This window comes from Thamnophis sirtalis, unplaced genomic scaffold (assembly GCF_051295495.1).
Source record: "Thamnophis sirtalis isolate CommonGarterSnake01/CBP01778 unplaced genomic scaffold, rThaSir2_p1.2 scaffold_11, whole genome shotgun sequence".
Lineage (NCBI taxonomy): Eukaryota > Metazoa > Chordata > Lepidosauria > Squamata > Natricidae > Thamnophis > Thamnophis sirtalis.
Genome location: NW_028261391.1, coordinates 64,586,537 through 64,609,218, shown reverse-complemented (window position 1 = coordinate 64,609,218; position 22,682 = coordinate 64,586,537). Strand labels below are relative to the sequence as shown.

Here is a 22,682-nt window from a genome sequence, read left to right as displayed (position 1 = left end):
AGAGAGTTAGTATTTTGTCAGCCACTTTTACACCGTGTATGAATTTGCCATTTCCCTATCAATTACTTGGCTAGTAAGGTACATGAGGCAGCACCTCTTCCAGTAAAGCAAGTAAACATGATGTGCTCCAGCGGGTCTTATGAAACAGCAGCAGAGCAAAGGGATGGAGAATTTTAAATTCTAACCCTTTAAAACGCTCAGCGAGATTCCTGGCAATTATATTAAACAAGCAAACACACCGTGTTGCATACTGTTTCACCTTCAGGGAACTTCCACTAGCTTCCTTCGTTTTGAACACCATCCCAAATTGGACTCGGGAAGAATATTCCCACAGCCCTCAATTAAAGGATTGCGGAAAAACAGAACATTTGGTAGAGTGTGCTACATAATACCAGTAAGAGTCTCAAAATTCTAATTATTCCAGGTCGCATCCCTGAAAGCTTACGGAATTGTGTCAACAAGGAATTCTTTGTCACAACTGCGCCTTGGTCAGTAATAGATCAGCAAGCAATTCATCCAGAGCTCAATGGTGCCACATACAGGTAAGATAAAATAATTTTTCTTATTTTCTTTCTTCTTCTTTTTCTTTCTTTCTTTCTTGGTAATTCTGTCCGTTCAACAAAGGGGCTTGAAGAACGAGTTACTCAAAATCTAAGATTTCTGAGTGGGTGGTAGTAATCCTTCAGCTTTTGTGTTTTGGAACTTGCATCCACAGAGGATGCTTACTATTGTAATCTAATCAAGAAGTGAGAGACGGTTCTGAGAGAGTATTTTCATTAAAATCTTGCTCCGCTTCCCTATCATAAAAGCATTATCTTGGCATTAAAGTGTCTGCCAGGTCTCCAAAATTCAACAACCAAAGAAATGTTCTTTTAAAATCCAGGCCATCAGGTGAGATCATGTCATAATGACGGGCTAAAAAACTATTGTTGATCTCTGTTTTATACTTCACGAAAGGCTTTCCTTGATTTGAATATCAATTTATTCAGTTGTTCCACTAGATCATTTAAATAACTTTGAACATGCAGAACTTAGAGTGACCCAAGACATTTATACTTACAAATAGTAACTTTAAATAGTAAATGGTAATATTTAACTCAAAAGTCTAGAAAATGTCAAAGTTTTCTGCCATTTGGGTGATTTTTTTGAAAAAAAAATTGCACCCTTTACAGCAGGGATAGTCAACCTTTTTATGCCTACCGCCCACTTTTGTATCTCTGTTAGTAGTAAACCGCTCAACGGTTCCACAGTAATGGTGAATTTATGAAAACCTAATGAAAATGTTTTTAAATAATGCGATGAAATTTTTAAAAAAAGTTAATTAAATTTTAAAAAAGGAAAGTGCTTCAGTTTCGGAAAAAACCCCTACCGCCCACCATGAAAGCTGGAACGCCCACTAGTGGGCGGTAGGGACCAGGTTGACTACCACTGCTTTACAGGTTGTTGGAAGTTTTTTGCCTCCTGAAAAAGCACATTTGGGGCAACCATGACCTGGATGACTGAGAATCTCTACAGACTATATACCCTTTTACAATGTTAGAACTTTTTAATTGCTTTAAAAACATAAAATATATTTGGTATAACTTGGCTCTGCTTATACTATCATGTACATTATAATAACCCTGTATGGAACGGTTCACCGACAAAAGGGCGAACGACAAAACCGCGCCCGACTAAACCGCGTGTTCTAAAGCGTTCCGACGAATGAGCGCTGAATCGCGGCGACAACAGCGCGGCAACAGAAGCGCGCTGTAAAACTAAACCTAACCCTAAACGTAATGCTAAACCTAACCCTAAACCTAACCCTAACCCTTACCTTAACTTAAATCGCCCTTCTGCCGACGCACTGTTGTAAATCGCCCTTCTGTCAGCGCGTTGATGACATCGCGGTTTTAGAGACGCAGTTTAGTCGGCCGCGGTTTTGTCGTTCGCCCTTTTGTCGGGTCACGCCATGGAACAGTACTCCAGTAGGGTAGAACCTGGGCAGTGGGGTTGAAGGCAACTATAATCCAACAATTTTGGAATGGCCCTATATTGCTCACCATTACTGGTGTAATCAGATATAAATGCACCTATTTTGCAAAGGTGATTAATTTTTTGTGGAAAAAAAAGGACAATTCTTATAATCATATATTCATCTTTATTAGGCTACCATCCTCTCTACTAGATGTCTTGCTGGTTTGAGATGGGAACATTGAGCTGAAGCAATGCATCAGTTTTCATTTATTTGAGACATCACTGCTAATCCACATATCTGTTGCTATGAGATAGTCTTGAAATATAAGCTGTAGGCAAACTTTAGACTAACTAGGGAATAAGGAAGATTTCCATTGCTCCTCTGTAGTTTCTTATTCTTCATTGGAATTAATAGGAACAGGCTGGGGGAGTGGGAAGCTTTTGACCGGAAGAAGACAGTCTGGAAAATACAATAGTATCCTTCGAGTAACAAAAAAGAACTGACACAGAAGACAAGGTCTGTCCTTCATTATTTCACAAGGCACAATATGCAATAACCCAGTGTTTTTCAACCTTGGCAACTTGAAGATGTCAGGACTTCAACTCCCAGAATTCCCCAGCCAGCGAATGCTGGCTGGGGAATTCTGGGAGTTGAAGTCCAGACATCTTCAAGTTGCCAAGGTTGAAAAACACTGCAATAACCCATTGAAGTTATATTGTGCAGTTTCCAGTTAAATGTTAGGGGGCAAAAATATCTAAGCCCGAGAACGGTTCAATATAATAGAATCTTAAGAGGATTTTCTTTAAGGAAAGGTTAGACAGCTGTCCGTCCTGGATAATTTAATTCAAATTCTTCCATGGAATGGCAGTTGAACTTGATGGCCAAAATAGCTTTTTACAACTCTTGTGATTCTATTAAATTTCCTTCTTTCTCAAGTAAACTGAGAGCAGGACCTTTTTATTAAAGAAAATAAATTATAAAGTCTTAAGTCTTTCAAAACCAGCTGTGTATGATTTTATTTTTCAATTATCGCTATAGATCCAAGAACCTACAGTATACTTTAGACATAATAGAAAACCACACAAAAGAACATGCCTGTACACACACACACACACACGTACACATGCAGACGCATGTGTGTGTGTGTGTATGTGGATAGTTGTATAATGTTTGAAAACGGGAATTTTTTTCCCTAAGAGGTTTAATTCCCAAGCAAGGTGGATCCAAACTTAAGTTATAGACTCCAGAAACTATCCTGTGGTCCTCTTTCAGTACAAAAAAATTAAAATCTTTGGACGTTCCATAAAGATTTATACCAGCCATTTAGTAATCTGTTTTTTGCAAACAAGAATTGTATAACACAGAAAGGCTTTCCTTGTGAACCCTCATTCAGCAAGCATTCTAAATTATGATGATGAACAAGAATGATATATAGCAATAGCAATAGCAGTTAGACTTATATACCGCTTCATAGGGCTTTCAGCCCTCTCTAAGCGGTTTACAGAGTCAGCATATCACCCCCACAGTCTGGGTCCTCATTTCACCCACCTCGGAAGGAAGGAAGGCTGAGTCAACCTTGAGCCGGTGAGATTTGAACCGCCGAACTGCAGATAACAGTCAGCTGAAGTGGCCTGCAGTACTGCACCCTAACCACTGCGCCACCTCGGCTCTCATATATGGTATGTCCAATCCATGAAATTGTAGCCATTGCAGCAGTCTTATGGTCATGCGATCATGATTTGGGTGCATGGCAAAAGGCTTGCAAATAGGACAATTGCAGTGTAGTTGTGGTTGTGTGATCCCCATGTGAAACCTTTTCTACCAGCTTCCCACAAGTAAAGCTAGGAGAAGATTACAACTGCCAGTCCTGCTGCTTCTTTCCTCAGTCCTGGCAGCCACCCACACTCCATACACATCAGTGGTGGGTTTCAAAAATTGTTCGAACCTACTCTGTGGGTGTGGCCTCCTTTGTGGGAGTGGCTTGCCGCCCATGTGACCGGATGGGAGTGGCTTGCCGCCCATGTGACCGGATATGAAGATGCCGACGACACTTGTCAGAACCACCTTAAATTACCTCACACACAGCTCTGGCATGCATAAGAATAGGATGTAAACTTGTTTTTGAAAAGGCATCTTTGGTTTGCGTTAAAACAACTTCAACACACGCAATGTTCTGATTGCACCACAAACGCAGTAGTCATCCTTACCTTTCACAGAGGCACTGAGTTTTATAAATATGAGCATGATAGTGTAGAATAATCATATCCAAGGACCAGGGGTGGGTTTCAAAAAACATTTGGAACCTCTTCTGTAGGTGTGGCCTGCTTTCCGGGTCCACTGGTGGAACCTCTTCTAACCGGTTCGGTAGATTTGATGAACCGGTTCTACCGAATAGGTGCGAACTGGTAGGAACCCACCTCTGGTACACATCTACTCCATAGCACTTACCCATGTACCTGGTTTGTGCTCTGTAGCACTTGCCCAACCCTAGCTGTCACCCATCTGTTTGGGACTTCCACTGCTTCCCATGTCACAGTTACGTGAGATCCTTGATCAATAAACTGTGGTCCTGGAGTTATGATAGCACTGGGACTACCACTGCTATAATGATCATACAGTCACGGTTAAATAAGGCAATTTCTTGCCAGCTTCCCATAACCAAAGTCAGTGTAGAAGCCAGCAGGAAGTTTCAAGTCCCAGGTCAGCAGGCAGGGTCAATAGAGCCGAGGTGGCGCAGTAGTTAGAGTGCAGCACTGCAGGCTACTTCAGCTGACTGCAGTTCTGCAGTGCGGCTGTTCAAATCTCACCGGCTCAAGGTTGACTCAGCCTTCCATCCTTCCGAGGTGGGTAAAATGAGGACCCGGATTGTTGTTGGGGGCAATATGCTGACTCTGTAAACCGCTTAGAGAGGGCTGAAAGCTCTATGAAGAGGTAGATAAGTCTAACTGCTATTGCTATTGTTAATAGCTGCTGCTGTGTTGTGGACAGGGCAAGGAAATTCAAAGAAATGCAGAGAAGATCTGACAAGAGTTGGGGTGGGTGCAAGAGGATGCACGAGAGGTGCAAGTCACGGAGGCTGCACAAGGTTGTAGTATGGATTGAGGAGGTGCAAGGGGGTCCACAAAAGATGCATGTTGGAGAGAGTATGAAGGATGCATGAGACACGTAGGTCAGAGAGAGTGGATGAGATCATGACCCAGGTTGGGCAGGGTGTGTGCAAGAGGTGTGAGTCAGGGAGGGTATGAGGGGTGCACAAACAGCTGGTGTGGCACAAGCACAAAGAGGCTGAGGAAAGGCACATGGGTAGGGAAGACTTATCTTGCAACTTGCAACTTTCTCTGATGTCTTCCACATTGGAGCCGAGGTGGCGCAGTGGTTAGAGTGCAGTACTGCAGGCCACTTCAGCTGACTGTTATCTGCAGTTCGGCGGTTCTAATCTCACCGGCTCAAGGTTGACTCAGCCTTCCATCCTTCCGAGGTGGGTGAAATGAGGACCCAGACTGTGGGGGCGATATGCTGACTCTGTAAACCGCTTAGAGAGGGCTGAAAGCCCTATGAAGCGGTATATAAGTCTAACTGCTATTGCTATTGCTATTGACTTTCTGGGGAAGCCCTCGGAAGGTTGCAAATGCTGATCATGTAAATCACATGTCACGCAACTAGTCATAAGTTCTGGGACTGTCTAAAGTCCAAGGACTGGTTGTAATCACCATTCATTCAGAGCCATTGATGGGGGAGGGGGGGGATACATAGTATGTGTTAGATTTTAAAGTAACGTGACTGCACTTGTATACTGTTGCTCTTTAATTCCACTGTAAAAATAGTACAAGCTGAATATATTAATAGATTGTAGAAATACACCGAAGGGAGGAGTAGAGGGGTAGAAGAAAGAGAGGTAGCGAGGGTGGGAGAGAGGACTGGAGGGAGGGGGAGAAGGAAGGGAGGGAGTGTATCGGGAGAGAGGAGTGGTAGAGGGGGAGGGGAAGTAGGGTAGAGGGGAATGATGGAGGGAAGATGGAAAGTTGGAGGGGGGCGAAAGAAAGGGTGTATGGAGGGTCGAAGAGGTACATTGGGTTTCTATTTTGGGGGGTATTGTCGACAAGAGGAATGACTGTGTTTATTGTTTAATGTTATATGGCCCCGGTTATGCACAGTATATATGTGACTGGATGAAAATGGAAAATAAAAACACGCTTACGATAAAGTCCAAGGACTGGTGGTAATCACCATTCATTCAGAGCCATTGAATGACCGCTGAATGGGCCTAAGTGAAGGATTGCCTGTAGATGTTTTGAAAAGATTTGACAACCATTTTGATTACATAGTTATGATTGTTCAAGTCAATCTTGATTCAAGGTGACTGAACCAATAGGTTCATGTAGTTTTCTTGGCAACATTTTTCAGAAGTGGTTTGCCAGCACCATCTTTTAAGATGTTTTTCAACTTCTCTCGCCCCAGTTGAAAGAGTTCGAGCTGGCTTTTTTAGCTAAGGAATACTAGGATTTCACTTTCCCTGTTCCCATTCCAGAGCCTTTAACTATTTCATCAAACTGGCGTTCTTATTTTGATTATACTGGAAATAAATTTGAAGGAACATAATCCGTTAGTATTAATTTGAACAATTATTTGTAACTTTATAAACTTCTGTATACATTTACATATTCAATCAATTTTAAAATATGCATTTTAGACCATTATTTTTTAAATTAATTTCTAAAATAAGAGTTAAATAAGCATTGTTACATTTTTTTTAATTAGGCTGATGTGTTGCCCATCTCATCTAGATAATTCAAAACTGAGCTAGATTATATTCTTTGAAGTGTTTCCTGAAAGAGATATTCACCTATTACATAAAATCTCACTTTTCGTTCTTTCTTCCAATAGAAAAAAATGGCCACTGTTTCTGTCTTGTTATCTTTTGAAAAGAGATGCAAAAAAAAAAAAACCAAGAGGATTTGGGTTCAAATAAGATTACTTCTTCAACTGCTGGGATATATATTCTGGCTGTTTTGCACAGGCTTCTAAAATAACAGGAATAAAGAAATAGGATAAAACCATTTTTGTAAGAGCTGTCTTGAAAGAATTGAAATAGATGTTATTACTGAACTTATTAGGAAAATAGTTTTTCCTACGGGATTCCCCAATCCCTTAATCATTATACCATTGCTTTTTCGGTTCCACCACAAAAACGCGGTAGACAAAAGCGCGGTCGACGAAAGTGCGTATGTGACGTCATCACAGCGCGACGAAAAAGATCAAAAAATCTAAAAATAAAGCGAAAACCTTACCCTAACCCCCCCAAACCTAACCCTAAACCTAACCCTTAACCTAACGCTAAGCGTAACGCTAACGCTCTTAACCTAATCCTAACCCTTAACCTAACCCTAACCCTTACCTTTATGTGAATCGGCTTGCTGTAATTTAATTTTTATTTCAATTTTTCGATCTTTTTCGTCGCGCTGTGATGACGTCACATACATGCTTTCGTCGACCGCGCTTTTGTGGAACGCGGTTTTGACGGGTCACGGCTTTTTCTAGAGAAACACGTGTGCATTTGTTTTCTTCTAATTAAAAATCAATTTCTTTCTAGATATCCACCAGGAATGATGAGTGTTACTCCAGGTGGAATCCCAGCAGCTATGGAAGGTATCATTCCAGGAGGAATTCCAGTTACCCATAATCTTCCAACTGTGGCCCACCCTTCTCAAGCTCCATCTCCCAACCAGCCCTCCAAACATGGGGACAACAGGGAACATCCAAATGAGCAATAGCAGACAATTAAAGCACTCCAATTTGGGACCAAGAGACGTTGGATAAGAACATGACAAACTTGAAAGGGATTTGATACAAAAATTTGTAAGGTTCATTTTGGACAGATGCATCATGACGTTCCAGTGTTAACGACGACAACGACGACCACAACAATCACAAGAATAGGAGTCAAGACTTAAGGGAGGGAGGGGGAAATGGAAGAAGTCATCTGCTTACTGAAGCACTGAAAACTAGGATTTGATAACATTACTGATCTGTTATTGTGTATTTAAGTTCTTTCATCTTTACATCAATCACAAGAATAATATATGTATCTTCTATGTCCCTTTGGGGGGAAAAACAGCTGATTGAAGTATCTTATTACTTAGAACATAATCTAACAGCCCTAACGAAACTTACATGATAATAGAGAGGACGCCATCCTGTGACTTCAGCCCTTTCCTTACTCAATTACCTGGCTTCTCTTTCGACACCTTGAGGAAAGATGACCCACACACGGAGAGACACTTTTGCTCGTTACAGTTATCTGTAGCCACTAATTTACTGGAGGGATGCTACTCAAAAGTTTAATTACAGTTCTATAGCTTAGAGAGGGGAAAAGGCCCTACGTTAACTTACTGCCTTTTTCACAGAAATTGACGCTTCTCCCACAAGATACACTTAATAAAGTAGCTGTAAGTTCAATAACACATGATGATGCAAAAGGAAAAAAAAAGTGTTAAGTCTCACATTTATATTCAAATATATTTTTCTCAGTTTTAAATCCACAGCTATTTTATTGAGTGGAAGAGTCTTGAGCTGGAAAGGATTCAAGAATGTTGCATTTCCTTATGTCTCAGGAAAAAAAAAAACACTTTTTATGGTAACTTGTCAGACTGTATGAACAAAAAAACCCACTTTTTTAGACATCGAAGTCTTCTTTTCTTCATGTGGTATTTTATACAAGGGCACTCCAAAATGTGTTTATTAGATGTGACTGATTTTAACAAATCCTATTAGATTTGTATCAACTAGTTACATGTTATATTCATAGTCTTTTGTGAAAACATCACCTTTTGTTGGGAAAAAAAAAATGGCTTATTCCGAGCCTTTGTATGGGTACATTCTGTTTCTGTGATAAAAAGTTTTAAAAGCTGTCCCAAACAAAGCAAAACCAGAACCAATGGCTACCAGAAATATGTTTTGTTTTAGTGTATTACCGTTAACTGTATTTGTTTATTGTAAAGGTGAAACATATAGCGTTCAGTGCAGTTTTCAATAAAAAGTGACAATTTCTATAATTTCAGTTGGACCAGGCCCTCAATGTTCTTGAACCAATTCTGATTGAGAACATTACAGAATCCACAGTAGAATTAAAAACTTTCGTCCTTCATAAGACGATTGAACATTGTAGGGTAAAACTGGATGGTGACTTTGGATTTCTCAAACGTGACCCACGTCAGGAGTAGGTATGTCTAGAACAGTGTTTCTCAACCTTGGCAACTTGAAGATGTCCGGACTTCAACTCCCAGAATTCCCCAGCCAGCGAATGCTGGCTGGGGAATTCTGGGAGTTAAAGTCCGGACATCTTCAAGTTGTCTAGGTTGAGAAACACTCTGAGAATCCTTAGCATTTGGATGAGAGCTGACAGGTTTGTTAGCAAATAGCACTTAAGACTTATATACTACTTCACAGCGCTTTACAGCTTTACCTCTCTAAGTGGTTTAGAATCAGCGTATCTGGGTCCTCATTTTACTGGGTCCTCATTTTACTGGAAGGCTGAGTCAACCTTGAGCTGCTCAGAATAGAAATCCTGGAGTGAGCAGTGAGTTAGTCCTGCAAGTACTGAATTCTAACCACTGCGCCACCACGGCTCCGATGAGCCCGATCAAACATCATTTGGAACTCCCAGGGCAACATGGGAGAAAGTGTTCCCTTCTGTGCAGTCTTTCCCGAGCCAAGGTGGCGCAGTGGTTAAATGCAGCACTGCAACGCTACTTCAGCTGACTGCAGTTCGGCTGTTCAAATCTCACCGGCTCAGGGTTGACTCAGCCTTCCATCCTTCCGAGGTGGGTAAAATGAGGACCCAGATTGTGGGGGCAATATGCTGACTCTGTAAACCGCTTAGAGAGGGCTGAAAGCCCTATGAAGCGGTATATAAGTCTAGCTGCTATTGCTATTGCTATCTTCCTCATCATAGCAGAACATATTGTATAATGGGAGAAATAGAATATGTCTGAATTCAAAATACTGCAAGAGCAAAGAATTCTCTTGCCCTACATGCAATCTTAGAAGCTCTATTACTGCTAAACATTATGGAATTAACAGGCGAGGTAAATGACATTTTATACTGGTCAGCATCAGTTGCTTTCATGCCAAGTGTCCCGTAATAATCTTACGGATAATTAACAGCTACTTTGGAACCACTGTCTATCATGCTGCTATCCGTATGAAAAGAAAATGTGTATTTCATATGAGCCGTAAACTCAACTTATGGACCATCCTGAAGAAATGATTGCAATGACTAAAATACTTTGTGTGTGTTAAAACTTTTATAATTACTATTCAATATTCTTCCAAAAGCCTATGTGCTATGTTGGAAAAGAGTTTATGTGCGAAAGGAGAAAAGATAAAGTTGCCACCAGCTCACACACTGCCATTTTCTTTCCATAGCAAGAGTTTTGGTCTGGAGCGAGGGTGACAACACGCGGTCCAGATGCCACTCCCACCTCTGTTTTAGCAGGGGGGGGGAGTTGCGATACGCCACGTCAAGATGTCTCATCACGAGTTTGACACCTCTGGTCTGGTGCAACATACAAAAAAAAATGGTCCAGGCAGGAGTCAGTATAAATCAAAAATCACAAAACTAAATTTACAATCCAGTGTCCTAGGACTTCAGCCATGAAAGTATACAAATATTTGTGGCCATTAAGATATCTGATACTAAAATTAGCTTGTCAGTGAACGTTTAATGTGGTTTGAGAAGGCTTAAAGGAAACGGGGGACACACACAAACTATGGAAGCAGGAATCGAAAACAAATCATTGGTACAAAACTTATATTTTGTTCTGAATTGATGGAAAAGCACATTACCAGCTTGAACATATTCAAGGGATTCAACTTCATAAATGTGTCGATGATCTAACACTGCAAATATGTGCAACTTACCATAGATAGCAGAATAGAGCAACCAGAAGAAACATTGATGAATTACAGAGAACATTTTAGGAAGTCACACAAATGAAGGTGAAGTAACAAAACGTTTACACTGGCATTAGTGAATTTTTAGAAGCTGCTATATTCTTGGGACTTTGTTCTTAAGCCAAGAAGTAGCATTCCAAATTACGCATAATTAGCATTCATGAAAAATACTTGAATAAGCCAATCATATTTGTTGTGGGATGTTCTACCATGAGTAAATGTGCTGAATAGAGACATTAATTTTCTATTGCTTCCAGTTAATAATTTGAAGAGGAAAATCCCCACTTAAAATCAGATAGTTACTTTAAGAGGAGACTTTGTGTTGAGATTTTTATACCAGTTGCCATTGTAAAAGTTATCTTACTAGGCTAAATCTAAATTAAATGATAGAAGAGGCATGCCGCTAAAAGAATTTATAAAATACTGGTATAATTAAGAAAGCATAATCCACTACAATAGAACACGGCTTTGGAGGGGGAAATAATTACCTTACAAAATGGTGGAGATGGCAAATCATTTTGATGCTAACCATAGAAGTGGTGAGGGGTTTGTTTCAAGAGAACAGCAGGCTTTGAAATAAGACGTAGAACAAAATATCTGAATAGGATAAACAATTTAAGTAATAAAGGTTCAAAAAAAAACCACAATTCAAAAAAAAATAGGACAGCAAAATATTCAGTTTAATTTGGAGCACTGTAAAGAGACTTTACAACTTTAAAAGAAAATCAAACTGAAGTCTGATCTCTAGTTTTAAAGCAGGGATATCATGTCAGAATATCTCCAAGTTTGTTTTAAAAAATGTAATCCTTCCCAAAAATTATACATCAGATGACAGGCCTGCATACTATTGCAATTAGTGTTTCAAGGCACAGCTATAATTAATAACTGCGCTGCTATACTGAAAGAGCAACTGGAATTACAATCTATAAAACCACTGACTTCCGCTGAGCCTCCTAAGGATGTACTGTGACTATATAATATGTATATTGCTTGCTATATAGCTGTATAACATGAAAATAAAATTTATATTGCTGATTTTTTTAAATCCCTACTAGCAGCCAAATGCATTTATTCAAGAAAATGGCTAAAGCCTTGGTTAAATATGGCTAAACGTTTTCTTCTATTAATAGGGCAAAGGAAAATAAAATAAGATTTATATTCAAGAAGGCCGTATCTCATTGCAGGAAATTGCGGTTAGAATTGAGAAGTAACTCAGATTTGGAGCACAACTTGCAACATTTCAATTTTCTTCATTCTACTCAAGCATAATCACCTAATTTATTCTATTAGTTCAGGAACACAGGAAAGAATGTAGAGCAAGCAGAGGACTAAGGTATTAAACTATATCCTTTTTAACTCGCTTGGAAAACTTAAAAATAGGAGTATATCAAAGCACAACCTGTTGTAGGAAAAAAAAAATCCAATGATTCTACTGCTCTGTAAATTTATCACAGGTCAATGTGATTCTCTTTGTGTAAAACATTAAGCTTCTATAAGAGTGAAAAATGTATTGATATGTTTCAACACAGTACCTTGATAAAATGTCATTGTTTATTTGTCAGTAGAATTATTTTGAGAAATTTCTGTTTAACTTTCAATTGCTTAAAATGTACCATTTTAAAAAGCAATTAATTCAGAATGGCTCCTATGTGTTTACATCCGTTTAAAAAAAGGTACAGTTTCTGTTCAGATTCTTAAATCAGGGATTCTATCTTATAACAGGTTCCATGTCATCATTTTCACCATCATTGGTCTTTAAAAAGTGCATATCAGGATCTACATTTTGCATACAAAACTATTCAACCTTTAGTGTTCTTACAGTGAGTTTTTGGGTGGGGCTAGATCCATTCAATACAGCATAGCTAAGGTAATCAAGTATAATAAAAAGATTTTTTTTTTAACTGGAGAATATATTCTGAACTGACAGTTCCAGGAAGCTTACAAGTTCAGATGTGGCCACAATCAGTCAACATGCACAGGATTCTGAAGGTTACATTTTAAGGAAAAATAGTACACAGGACCAACAAACTTTAGAATGAAGGCTTTTAAGGAAAACAGTCAAAGTGCTTTCTCACTCAATTTTAATGACCAAGGAATGCTCCTCAGTGGAAGCAATTTTAACTTGCATGGGGAAAGGCGATAAAATATTAATTTCTATAGTACAACTCACAGCAAGACCGGGTTTGGACAAAATGCAGTTCGGTTTTACAAACTCCACACAATTGTTTAGCATAAAGTTCCCTGGAACAGCTTTTTTTTTTTTAAACTATTTTAAGTAGCCTGAAAAGGGGGGGGTGGGATTATTCCAAAGTTGTGATACAAAGTAGTAATGGATACTAGAGAAGTCTTTACAGAAAATAGTTCACTTAAGTCGATTTATCATCCCTTCCATATGTTTTCCCTTTAAAATTTCATTTTATTATACTGTAATGGGCACAATATTAAATTTAACAGAACAATACATTTTTTAGCACGTATGAGTTACTCTGGTTATATGGCATCAACAAAAAAAAGAAAGAAAGAAAAAAAGAAAGCCACATGATCTGATGATCTGATCTGGGCCTTAGCAAGATTTCATATAAAATGTTATTTCAAGGAAATATGTCAGAATGCTTAAAAAGATGCAAAATAATCAAATTTTACTGTAAGTCTCAAAAGGAACAGATATTAATCAACAATGTGCTTTTAAGTGCCCTTGTTCAAAAGAATTTCCTTCAATAATTGTAAGATGCTGGTTACACTTTTTTTCCTATTACTCAACCTTCTTACACAACCATATGTGGTATAATTAAGGGCAGATGTACAACCGGAAAAATGCTTTCTGTCTTGGTAATAAAATTTAGGGCTTTGCTTTCTTTTTCTTGTTTACAAATGAGTCCAACCAACATACTTCCTTCTTGCATCAGATGAGTCTCTGAATTCTTCCCATGCCCACTCAAAATCCTACGCAGGATGTTCCCTGCTACAATTGGGGCACCATGCAACAATTTGCTAGACTGCTCCAAGAGCTGGGGTTGTCACCGTACACTTATATGCAGCTGGTATCTTTCGTTTTTCATTCATTCATCGTCGTCGTCTTCATCTTCCTCTCCATCTGAAAGGGATGTACAGGGGCGGATTTGTCTATAGCGGTCCAGCCATTTCTCTACCATCTGCGTTACCAGGGGATGGTTACGCCGGCGAGAGCTTTTCTGCATAGCAACCAGGACTCCCCCTTCTGTCACACAACAGTCCAGCCATTCCCTAAGCAACTTCTCTTGCTGTTCCTCATTACCAATCTTCGGGGGGAAAAATACAGACAACATGGTCAGTTTAGTTTAGAATACTGCCAACTAAAAGAGACAAGAGACATGGGGCTGCCCCTGAAGTGTGTTCGAAGACTTCAGTTAGTCCAGAATGCAGCCGCGCGAGCAATAGTGGGTGTACCTAGATACACCCACGTTACACCTATCCTCCGCGAACTGCACTGGCTTTCCTTTGGTCTCCGGACACGCTTCAAGGTGCTAGTTGTTACTTTTAAAGCCCTACATGGTATCGGACCTGGCTACCTGAGAGACCGCCAATCCTGCCAATTACCTCCCAGAGACCTATTAGATCGCACAGACTAGGCCTCCTCCGGATTCCATCTGCTGGTCAATGTCGGCTGGCGACCCCCCAGGGGAGGGTCTTCTCTGTAGCTGCTCCGGCCCTATGGAACGATCTCCCCGTGGAGATCCGGACCCTTACTACTCTTCCGGCCTTCCGTAAAGCGACCAAGACCTGGCTGTTCCGGCAGGCCTGGGGCTGTTGAATTATCCAGCCCCATCCTCGGTTATGAATGTTGGTGCAATTTTTAATGTTGTTTTTTTATTTTTTGTATGTCCCCCCTCTCTTTTTTACCTTTAAGCCGCCCTGAGTCTCTATGAGAGTGGGCGGCATACAAACTAATTAAATAAATAAATAAATAAGTGTTGTGTGACACTTGCTGTGGCCGATTCAAAAATCTACTAGCCAATTCCTAACTGTAGAATTAATTAACTTCTAGTAGCCACATACATGGATTTCTTCCATGATGATCTATTGCCTAATGTCTACTTTTTAAAAAAAAAATATGTAAGGTAAGATTGAAGAAATCTAACAGTTCTGTTTCACAGACCGAGTTATGAAAACCCATTTAAAGTTTAAAGTTTAATAACATTTATATACCGCCCAATCCCGTAGGACTCCGGGCGGCTAACAATACAAATAAATCAAAAAGGAGAGAAGGAAAGAAAAGATAGATTTAAAAAAACACACCATGCACTCCGTTCTAAGTGGGGCTGGACGGTATTTTGGGGTCAACAGCCCCAGGCCTGCCGGAACAGCCAGGTTTTAATGGCTTTACGGAAGGCCGCGAGAGTGGGAAGGCTCCGGATCTCTGCGGGGAGATCATTCCACAGGGCCGGGGCAGCTACAGAAAAAGATCTCCCCCGAATAGTCGCCAACCGGCATTGCCCGGTCGACGGTACCCGAAGGAGGCCCAGTCTGTGAGATCTTATAGGTCTGTGATCATGCACCAGATATGCATCAAATAAAAATCCACATTTTTAATTGCTACTTTAAGGTTTCATGCCTGATATAATGGTATTAGAAAATTGGCTTATCTTTTCAGGCACGGCCATTCTGTATTTTTAGTTACAAAATGATTCATTAAGAGGGACCTAAACTATCTGGTTGTTGCTTGTTCCTCAAAAGTTTAATTGTTATAGCTGTTTTTTAAAAACATCTCATATTCATAAAGTCCTCAGTATAAAGTAAAATTTGGCGGTCTATGGATCTCCTGCATGCTATCTATAATTATGCATATTCTTGGGGCTTTTATTTTTTCTCATCTAATACTTGAGTAACATCCGAGCCGAGGTGACGCAGTGGTTAAATGCAGCACTGCAGGCTACTTCAGCTGACTGCAATTCAGCTGTTCAAATCTCACCGGCTCAGGGTTGACTCAGCCTTCCATCCTTCCGAGGTGGGTAAAATGAGGACCCGGATTGTTGTTGGGGGCAATATGCTGACTCTGTAAACTGCTTAGAAAGGGCTGAAAGCCCTATGAAGCGGTATATAAGTCTAATTGCTATTGCTATCTCTGATGTAACCATAATTGTGAAGCATTTCTTACCTCTTGAGCAGACAGGAAGTGAATGTGCAGCAGCTTCCTTTCACTGTCAACCAACGGTAAAAAAGTAATAGTAACATCATCATCAGTGTTCAAGTTAGCACCAGCACCTCGATTGCCATAGCCATCGTTCTCCATGGCAACCAAAGCAGAGAAATGGCCCCTTGTGTAGCCCAGAGCAATCGGGCTCTTCCAACAAAAGCTCTGTTCCCATAACAAAGGCAAATATACACCTATGAAAAAGGGAAGGTCCAAAGGTCAATGAACTTGATGTATTTGTTTTTGGTGAAGATTTTTTATCTAAAGCATGACAATGAACATAAGTCTTTAATGTACCTCTCAGTAGAAAGTTGAGTCTTTATCAATTAATGGATGTAAAAAGTTGCAAATATAGTCTAATAATTGAGTCTACAGGTAGTCTTCCATTTATGGCCAATTGTTTAACAGCCATTTGACACACCTCAATTATGATCCATTTTCAGAGTTACAAAGGCCATACACATCAGTGGTGGGTTACAACTGGTACGCCCTGGTACAGGCATACCGGTGCCTGCTTGGAGCACCGGGTATCATTCCGGTACGGTGCTCCAGAGGGCCCACCCGCCAGCGCTCCTTACCGGTATTTAAGCTCTTCGGCACTTCCGCGCATGGAACGTATGGCGCCTGCGCGATGATCCACCGAGAGCTGGATCGTTGCAGGCGGTAAGTATGCATGCACGTGCTGCGTGTGTGTGCTGCACGCGTTCATATGGTGGACGCCTGGCCCCATTGCACCATACCGGTTGCACTAGGATCTGGAACCCACCACTGATACACATCCATATTGTTGCATAATAATTTTGGGCACTTGGCAACTGATCCACCTTAACAGCCATTTGAAGCATTCTGTAGTCATGCGACCATGATTTGTGACTTTTTTTTTGTCAGTTTCCAGGGTTAACTAAAATGGATTTGCTTAACAACCATCATAAAAACCAATTATAACTTTGAATCCAGTCAGGTGATGCTTCAACTTAGGACTCTAATTCTGGACAGTCATAAGCCAAGAAATACCTGTACTATAAATACTATCATGCAATCCTTAAAATAGTAATAGATATCTCAAAAGGAATTCCCATAGCAACTGAAACAATTCCAACTGAAATTTTACCTTTTTAAAGTATTAACATGTTACATTTAACATACAGAACAATCTCTATCTCAATTATTCAGTCACAATCTAGTTTCCACAGTTTTTAACATACATGATGGAATCTCCCTTCCAATACTCATTTGAGGAACTTAAAAGATATTCAGACCTTCAACCAAACAACTAAAGCAGGAGCATGAGAAAATTTAGAAACTGGAGTACTACAAAGTACAATGCTCCTTAAAAGTTTTGAGTTTTTAACATTTCTGCATAAATACAATCTAAAAATATGATCTTTTCTCCAGACAAGTCCTAAAACTAGATAAAAATAACTCAATTAAAAGTCAATGTTTCTTTCAGCCTCTCTGTAATTTCACAGAGGCTCAAAATACATCTAAGAGCAAGCAGTAGCAACATATCAAATGTATTTCATCAAAACAAAACAATTACATTGTTCTAACTGCAGCTTCTATATCAGTCCTGTTATGTGTCCCTAACTTTCCCAGAAATCTAAGAAGATACTTGAGCTTTTTTGGGGATTTTCCATGGCTTCTCATTTTAAATTCATAAAGTGAAAGAAGATCCCAAAGAGCTGCCATATTACCATAAAGTGATGTTCATCAGACCCACAGATCATTCTTTGTTGAATCAGATGCCAATGATTGGCTCACAGGATGATTATGAGAGCACAAGCTTCGGCTACGGTCTCCTATTTCAATCGCTAATCCTGGAGGTAGCATGTAAATATCAAGACTAGCAGCAACTGACAGTTTTATCCTTCTAAATTTAAAGTCCCATTGTTGTCTCTTCCGTGCGCTTACTGGTTTACTAGTAAATGTCAACATGTGGGGCAGGAAACAAGGTGTTAAAGAAGGGGCAATAATTTAGGTTCTGCTACCAGCAAAGGGTAAAATTCTCAGGCAATGGTTGTAAGGCATGATGACCCAAATCAAGACTTTGTATCATCTCGAATTGAGTAATTTAAGTGAAATTGTAAAAGAAAGGTAAGTTCAAACGAAATGTGACATAGATGGGGCCAAGAATTCAGAGACTATTTTCAATATTCAGCAGACATACAATATTTTTTTATTATTTAGTAGGCTTTAATTTTAAGATGCAGATAACCATAGGCAATTAATTTATACAAGACCCTGTTTCAATTCTTGATTTCAATTAATTCTCTTTATCTCAGCTCGGAAAAACTCCTACACTCCAGTAGTCCTTTTTCTAAATGGATGGTTTCTGGTTGGTTAATCCATGTATATATTATGTAGCCATTTTGTGTGAATACCAGGACACCCAGGGAGTTCTTTTTTAATGTCCACACTCATTCAGTGAGCCTTCAAAGTTACAACAGCACTGAAAGAGAAGAGCTTTTGATGGGTTCTTGCAGTAGCAGTGATTGTAGTGTTCCTGGGGTCAAACCATGAAGGATTTGCCTAACAAGAGCAACTAAAACTGTTAGAACTGCCACTGAGGCCACATGATGCTGTGCCTTACAAATACATTGCTTAGTAATGGAATTCCCAATCCTGATTATTGTCAGTAAGTGAAAACTATTGTACTTTCAACATTTTAAATGTATCTAATGGCTTAGAACAGTGTTTCTCCGTGACCTGACAAATGCGCAAACGTCAAAACCGTGGCGACAAAACCGCGGCGCTAAAACCGCGATCTCAAAAGCGCGCCGACAACAGCGCGCTGACAAAAGCGCACCGACAGAAGCGCGATTTAAGTTAAGGTAAGGTTTAAGGTTAGGTTTAGGGTTAGGTTTAGGTTTAGGGTTAGGTTTAAGGTTAAGGTTAGGGTTAGGGTTAGGGTTTGGTTTAGGGTTAGGGTTAGAGCGCGCTTCTGTTGGCGCGCTGTTGTCGGCACGCTTCAGCGCTCATTCGTCGGCGCGGTTTTGTCACCGTGGTTTAGTCAGGCACGCTTTTGTCGTTCGCGCATTTGTGGTGGAACCATGTTTCTCAACCTTGGTGACTTTAAGTCCTGTGGACTTCAACTCCCAGAATCCCCCCAACTTAAAGTCACCAAGGTTGAGAAACACTGGCTTAGAATGATTGTCTCATGTTTAAGACTATTCTACTCAACTTTACAGTGAAGCTTTTCGCAAACTAGTGAACCCATAGTTGTAGTTCTTTCTTTAAAAAGTTCTAATTATTAAAGATGTAAAATTCCTAATTATTGATAGTAATTCTTTCATCGTGCTTTTCCTATAAAAAGAGTTTTAAGATGTTATAAATCTTAAGTCTGAACATGATATAGAACTTTCTTTACACTATATTTTCAGGCTGCTACATTATTTAAAAGAAGAGTGTGTAAAACTTCCTGTATTTTATGTCACAAATTCCTTTAAGCTACCAATCACCAAAGACAATTATAGGTGGTAGTATTCTAAAGATAAGCTGTAATGCTATAGTGAGGTTTCTGATATTAAGTATTATGCTTTCTATATATCATTATGAGAAGCATTGACAATTCCTGTGAAAATTCTTGAACTCAGAAATTATCTGTGTTTCCCTGAAAATAAGACTGGGTTGTATTTTCTTTTGGGCACCAAAGTAAGCACTGGGGCTTATTTTTGGAGGGTGTTTATTTTTCCCCATGTATGGGAGGCCCACCTCTGCTTGTTCACGGTGGGGCAGGTGGCTGCGCAGCATACCAGTGCTGCCGCCATGAGATAGGGAGGCTGGAGCTGCCCCACACCCCCCACACTGGCTTACCTCAGGGCCCCCAGCAGCCAAGCCACCCATATCCTGATATTCGCCTCACCTCACGGCAGTGGCTACAGCAGCCCCATCTAGCAGGGCCCCTTCGTGGCCGCCAGCCCATTTCTTCTGCTTGCTCACAACTGCAACGGAGGAGGCTGGTGCCGCAGCCTTGAGGCGAGATGGGAGGGTGGAGCTGACCCACGCACTCTGCACTGGCTTACCTTACACCCCAAGACCTGCCTCACAGTTGCAGTACCAATACACTATTCAGCCTCCTGCTCTGTTGTGGCCACAAGCAAGCAGAAGTAGTAGGCCGGCGGCGATCCTGCTGATGCTTGTTGGTGCTGCTGCCGCAAGGCAGGTGTCAGACGCGGATGGCCTGGCTGCGGGGGTCCTGAGGTAAGCCAGTGTGGGGAGCATGGGGCAGCTCCACCCCCCCACCTGATCTCGTGGCCGCGACACCACAACCAACCAGACGAAATGGATGGGTGGCCGGCTGCAAAGGCTGTTTTTTTTTATTTATTTTTTATTTTTAGACAAACGAAACATAAAACCATCTTCCATTACATACAGTGTATCGATTGGTTACAAGGTTTTTGTGCATCCTTTCCATAGTCATCACTTGCAATTTATATAAATCACATATCAAATCGAATAGGTTTATACATTATTATCATTATACCTCATTTGTTTGACTATCACTATTATTCTTTCATTTTAAACAAGACATACTAAATATTGGGTTCATTTATATTATAACAATTCATTACATCATCTTCAATCTATCCAATAATAATATATCTTTATGTTATATTCAGTATCATTCTATTATTCTTGTATTGATAACATTCTCTAGTATCTTTCATTTCCATGTTTTTTTATCTAACCATTGATAAAATAAATCCGTCTTATAAAATTGTTTATCTCTTTGTTCCCTAATTTCAAACGTCAATTTACTCATTTCAGCACAGGCTGTTAAGTAGGGCTTCTTTTGGGGGTAGGGCTTATATTAGGCACAGGTGTAAAAACATGCTAGGTTTTTTTTCAGGAAAACGGGGTGTTTATACTGTATTTCTGTTAACTTCAAAATACACCAAAGTATTTCTAAATGCTTCTATTGCACTGAATCAGAATCAATGTAACCTGCCAACATATTTTAATAGCAATTTTATTAAAAATTACAATTACAGCAATAAAAAACTAATACAAACTAAAAGAGGAAAAAGTAGAAGAAATAAGAATATAGTTAAGAAAAAGAACAATTCAAGAAAACCAATAAAAAATACTAGAATTTTAAACGTAAGAAATAGAAATTACATTTACTGCTTTAATTTCTTTAAATTACAGGTTTCCCAGTACCTTTTCAACATTTTAAATTAAAATCTTGTTTGTATTATAAATCATACTTACCTTGAAAACGAGTATATCCTAAAGTTTCTCCCCGGAAACTCTTATAATATTTAACTCCATAAACTATAATTGGTCTTCTAAGAATATGTGCAAGTACAAAAATGTGTGTCTGTTCCAAACTTGCGCCAGGCTGTTTCAAAAATAATATTTTAAAATAACAGTTATTATGTGAGATAAAACAATAACACTGACTTTTCATTTTAGTACAATACAATAATACCACTTACCACAATTTATTTGAATCCAACAGACAAAAATAGAGACTCAAGTTATTTCTGTAATAACGAAGTCTGTTAAATTAAGCTTTATTAATGTTTCTGGGTAAGCTCTTTAAAAATGGGGAATGGAGCTGGTGAGAAGATTGGTGGCAGAAATAGGCCAGTGGGAGCTGCCCCATTGAGACATTGGTGGCACTGGGAAGATTGGAGGCTCCTTCTTCCATGTGCAGTGGGATAGGACAGTTTAGACAAGGATTTCTGGAAGTCCTCAGTCTTTCTTGCTCCTTTGCAACCAGAGGTTTATTCCCCCTGGCTATTTCCATAACAAGTGAAGGGAGTAGTGGACAAGATGGAGACTATAACATTGAATCTTGCCATCTTTAATCAACCAGAAGGCCCTATGCATATTTTTACACATATGCAAAGCGGTAGATAGATGTGCATATATTTTACAGATATGCAAAATATATTTTGGATTTAACATTTAACAGTAATTTCAGGACATCTTTCCTACTGAATGATCTGTTAAATTGAAGTTTTACTGTAACTGAAATGTTTCTAGGAAACCATCTTTTTAAATACTGCTTACCAAAATATTTTCACTGTATTCTTAAAGCATAAATATAATCTGGTAAATCATTTAATGAGGCATAAATTACACGAGAAAAACCAGGGCCTAGTGAAGCCATTAGTTTGTCTTAATAATGTTATCCAGTTTTAATTACATATATGCCTCTTGTAAGGCTTCCAATTACAGTAACCTAGTGAAGACAGGCATAGTTACAAAAGAAAAGAGAATAAGAGAACATATACAAAAGGATATCAGGTTTTTTTTCCTTAAGTCAATAGACTACATGCAAAATTACTGTGTATTACCGGATACAGTGACTAGAGGATCAATTTTAATGTTATGGTTAAATTTGATTTAGCACACTTTAAAACCTTAAAGTATTACTGTCGGATATTACAGTGAAGCAATGTGAACTCTTATCATCAAACATTTATTCATGTTACATTTTGTAGGCTTACTCTCAGTGTACAAACTTATATTTAATTACAGTTAAGCATATGGTGCTCAGTATTAGCTTCTGGGTTGTGCACATTGTTCATTAAAAAATGGAAATTTTTGTTGTCAGCCTAATATTCCAGCTTTGGGAGAATATATTCTAATCAT

The 22,682-nt window shown here is 39.4% G+C and overlaps 2 protein-coding genes across 8 annotated transcripts in view; one reads left to right on the top strand and one right to left on the bottom strand.

Moving 5' to 3' along the window:
- The window catches only part of CTBP2 (C-terminal binding protein 2), a 278,022-nt gene extending 269,008 nt beyond the window's left edge, over positions 1-9,014 (top strand). For 5 of the 6 annotated variants that reach the window (XM_087725960.1, XM_087725963.1, XM_087725962.1 and 2 more), the window contains 2 exons: positions 425-542; positions 7,548-9,014. In XM_087725960.1, the coding sequence (XP_087582086.1) occupies positions 425-542; positions 7,548-7,728 (299 nt within the window). In that variant the 3' untranslated portion in view covers positions 7,729-9,014. Of the gene's footprint in view, positions 1-424; positions 543-2,371; positions 2,474-7,547 lie in introns of all 6 variants that reach the window. The other variant, XM_087725958.1, reaches the window with a different exon arrangement.
- A 1,643-nt stretch (positions 9,015-10,657) lies between these two features.
- The window catches only part of ZRANB1 (zinc finger RANBP2-type containing 1), a 55,824-nt gene continuing 43,799 nt past the window's right edge, over positions 10,658-22,682 (bottom strand). For both annotated transcript variants that reach the window (XM_087725956.1, XM_087725955.1), the window contains 3 exons: positions 21,291-21,420; positions 16,044-16,273; positions 10,658-14,187 (listed from right to left, as the gene is read on the bottom strand). In XM_087725956.1, the coding sequence (XP_087582082.1) occupies positions 13,969-14,187; positions 16,044-16,273; positions 21,291-21,420 (579 nt within the window). In that variant the 3' untranslated portion in view covers positions 10,658-13,968. The remainder of the gene's footprint in view (positions 14,188-16,043; positions 16,274-21,290; positions 21,421-22,682) is intronic.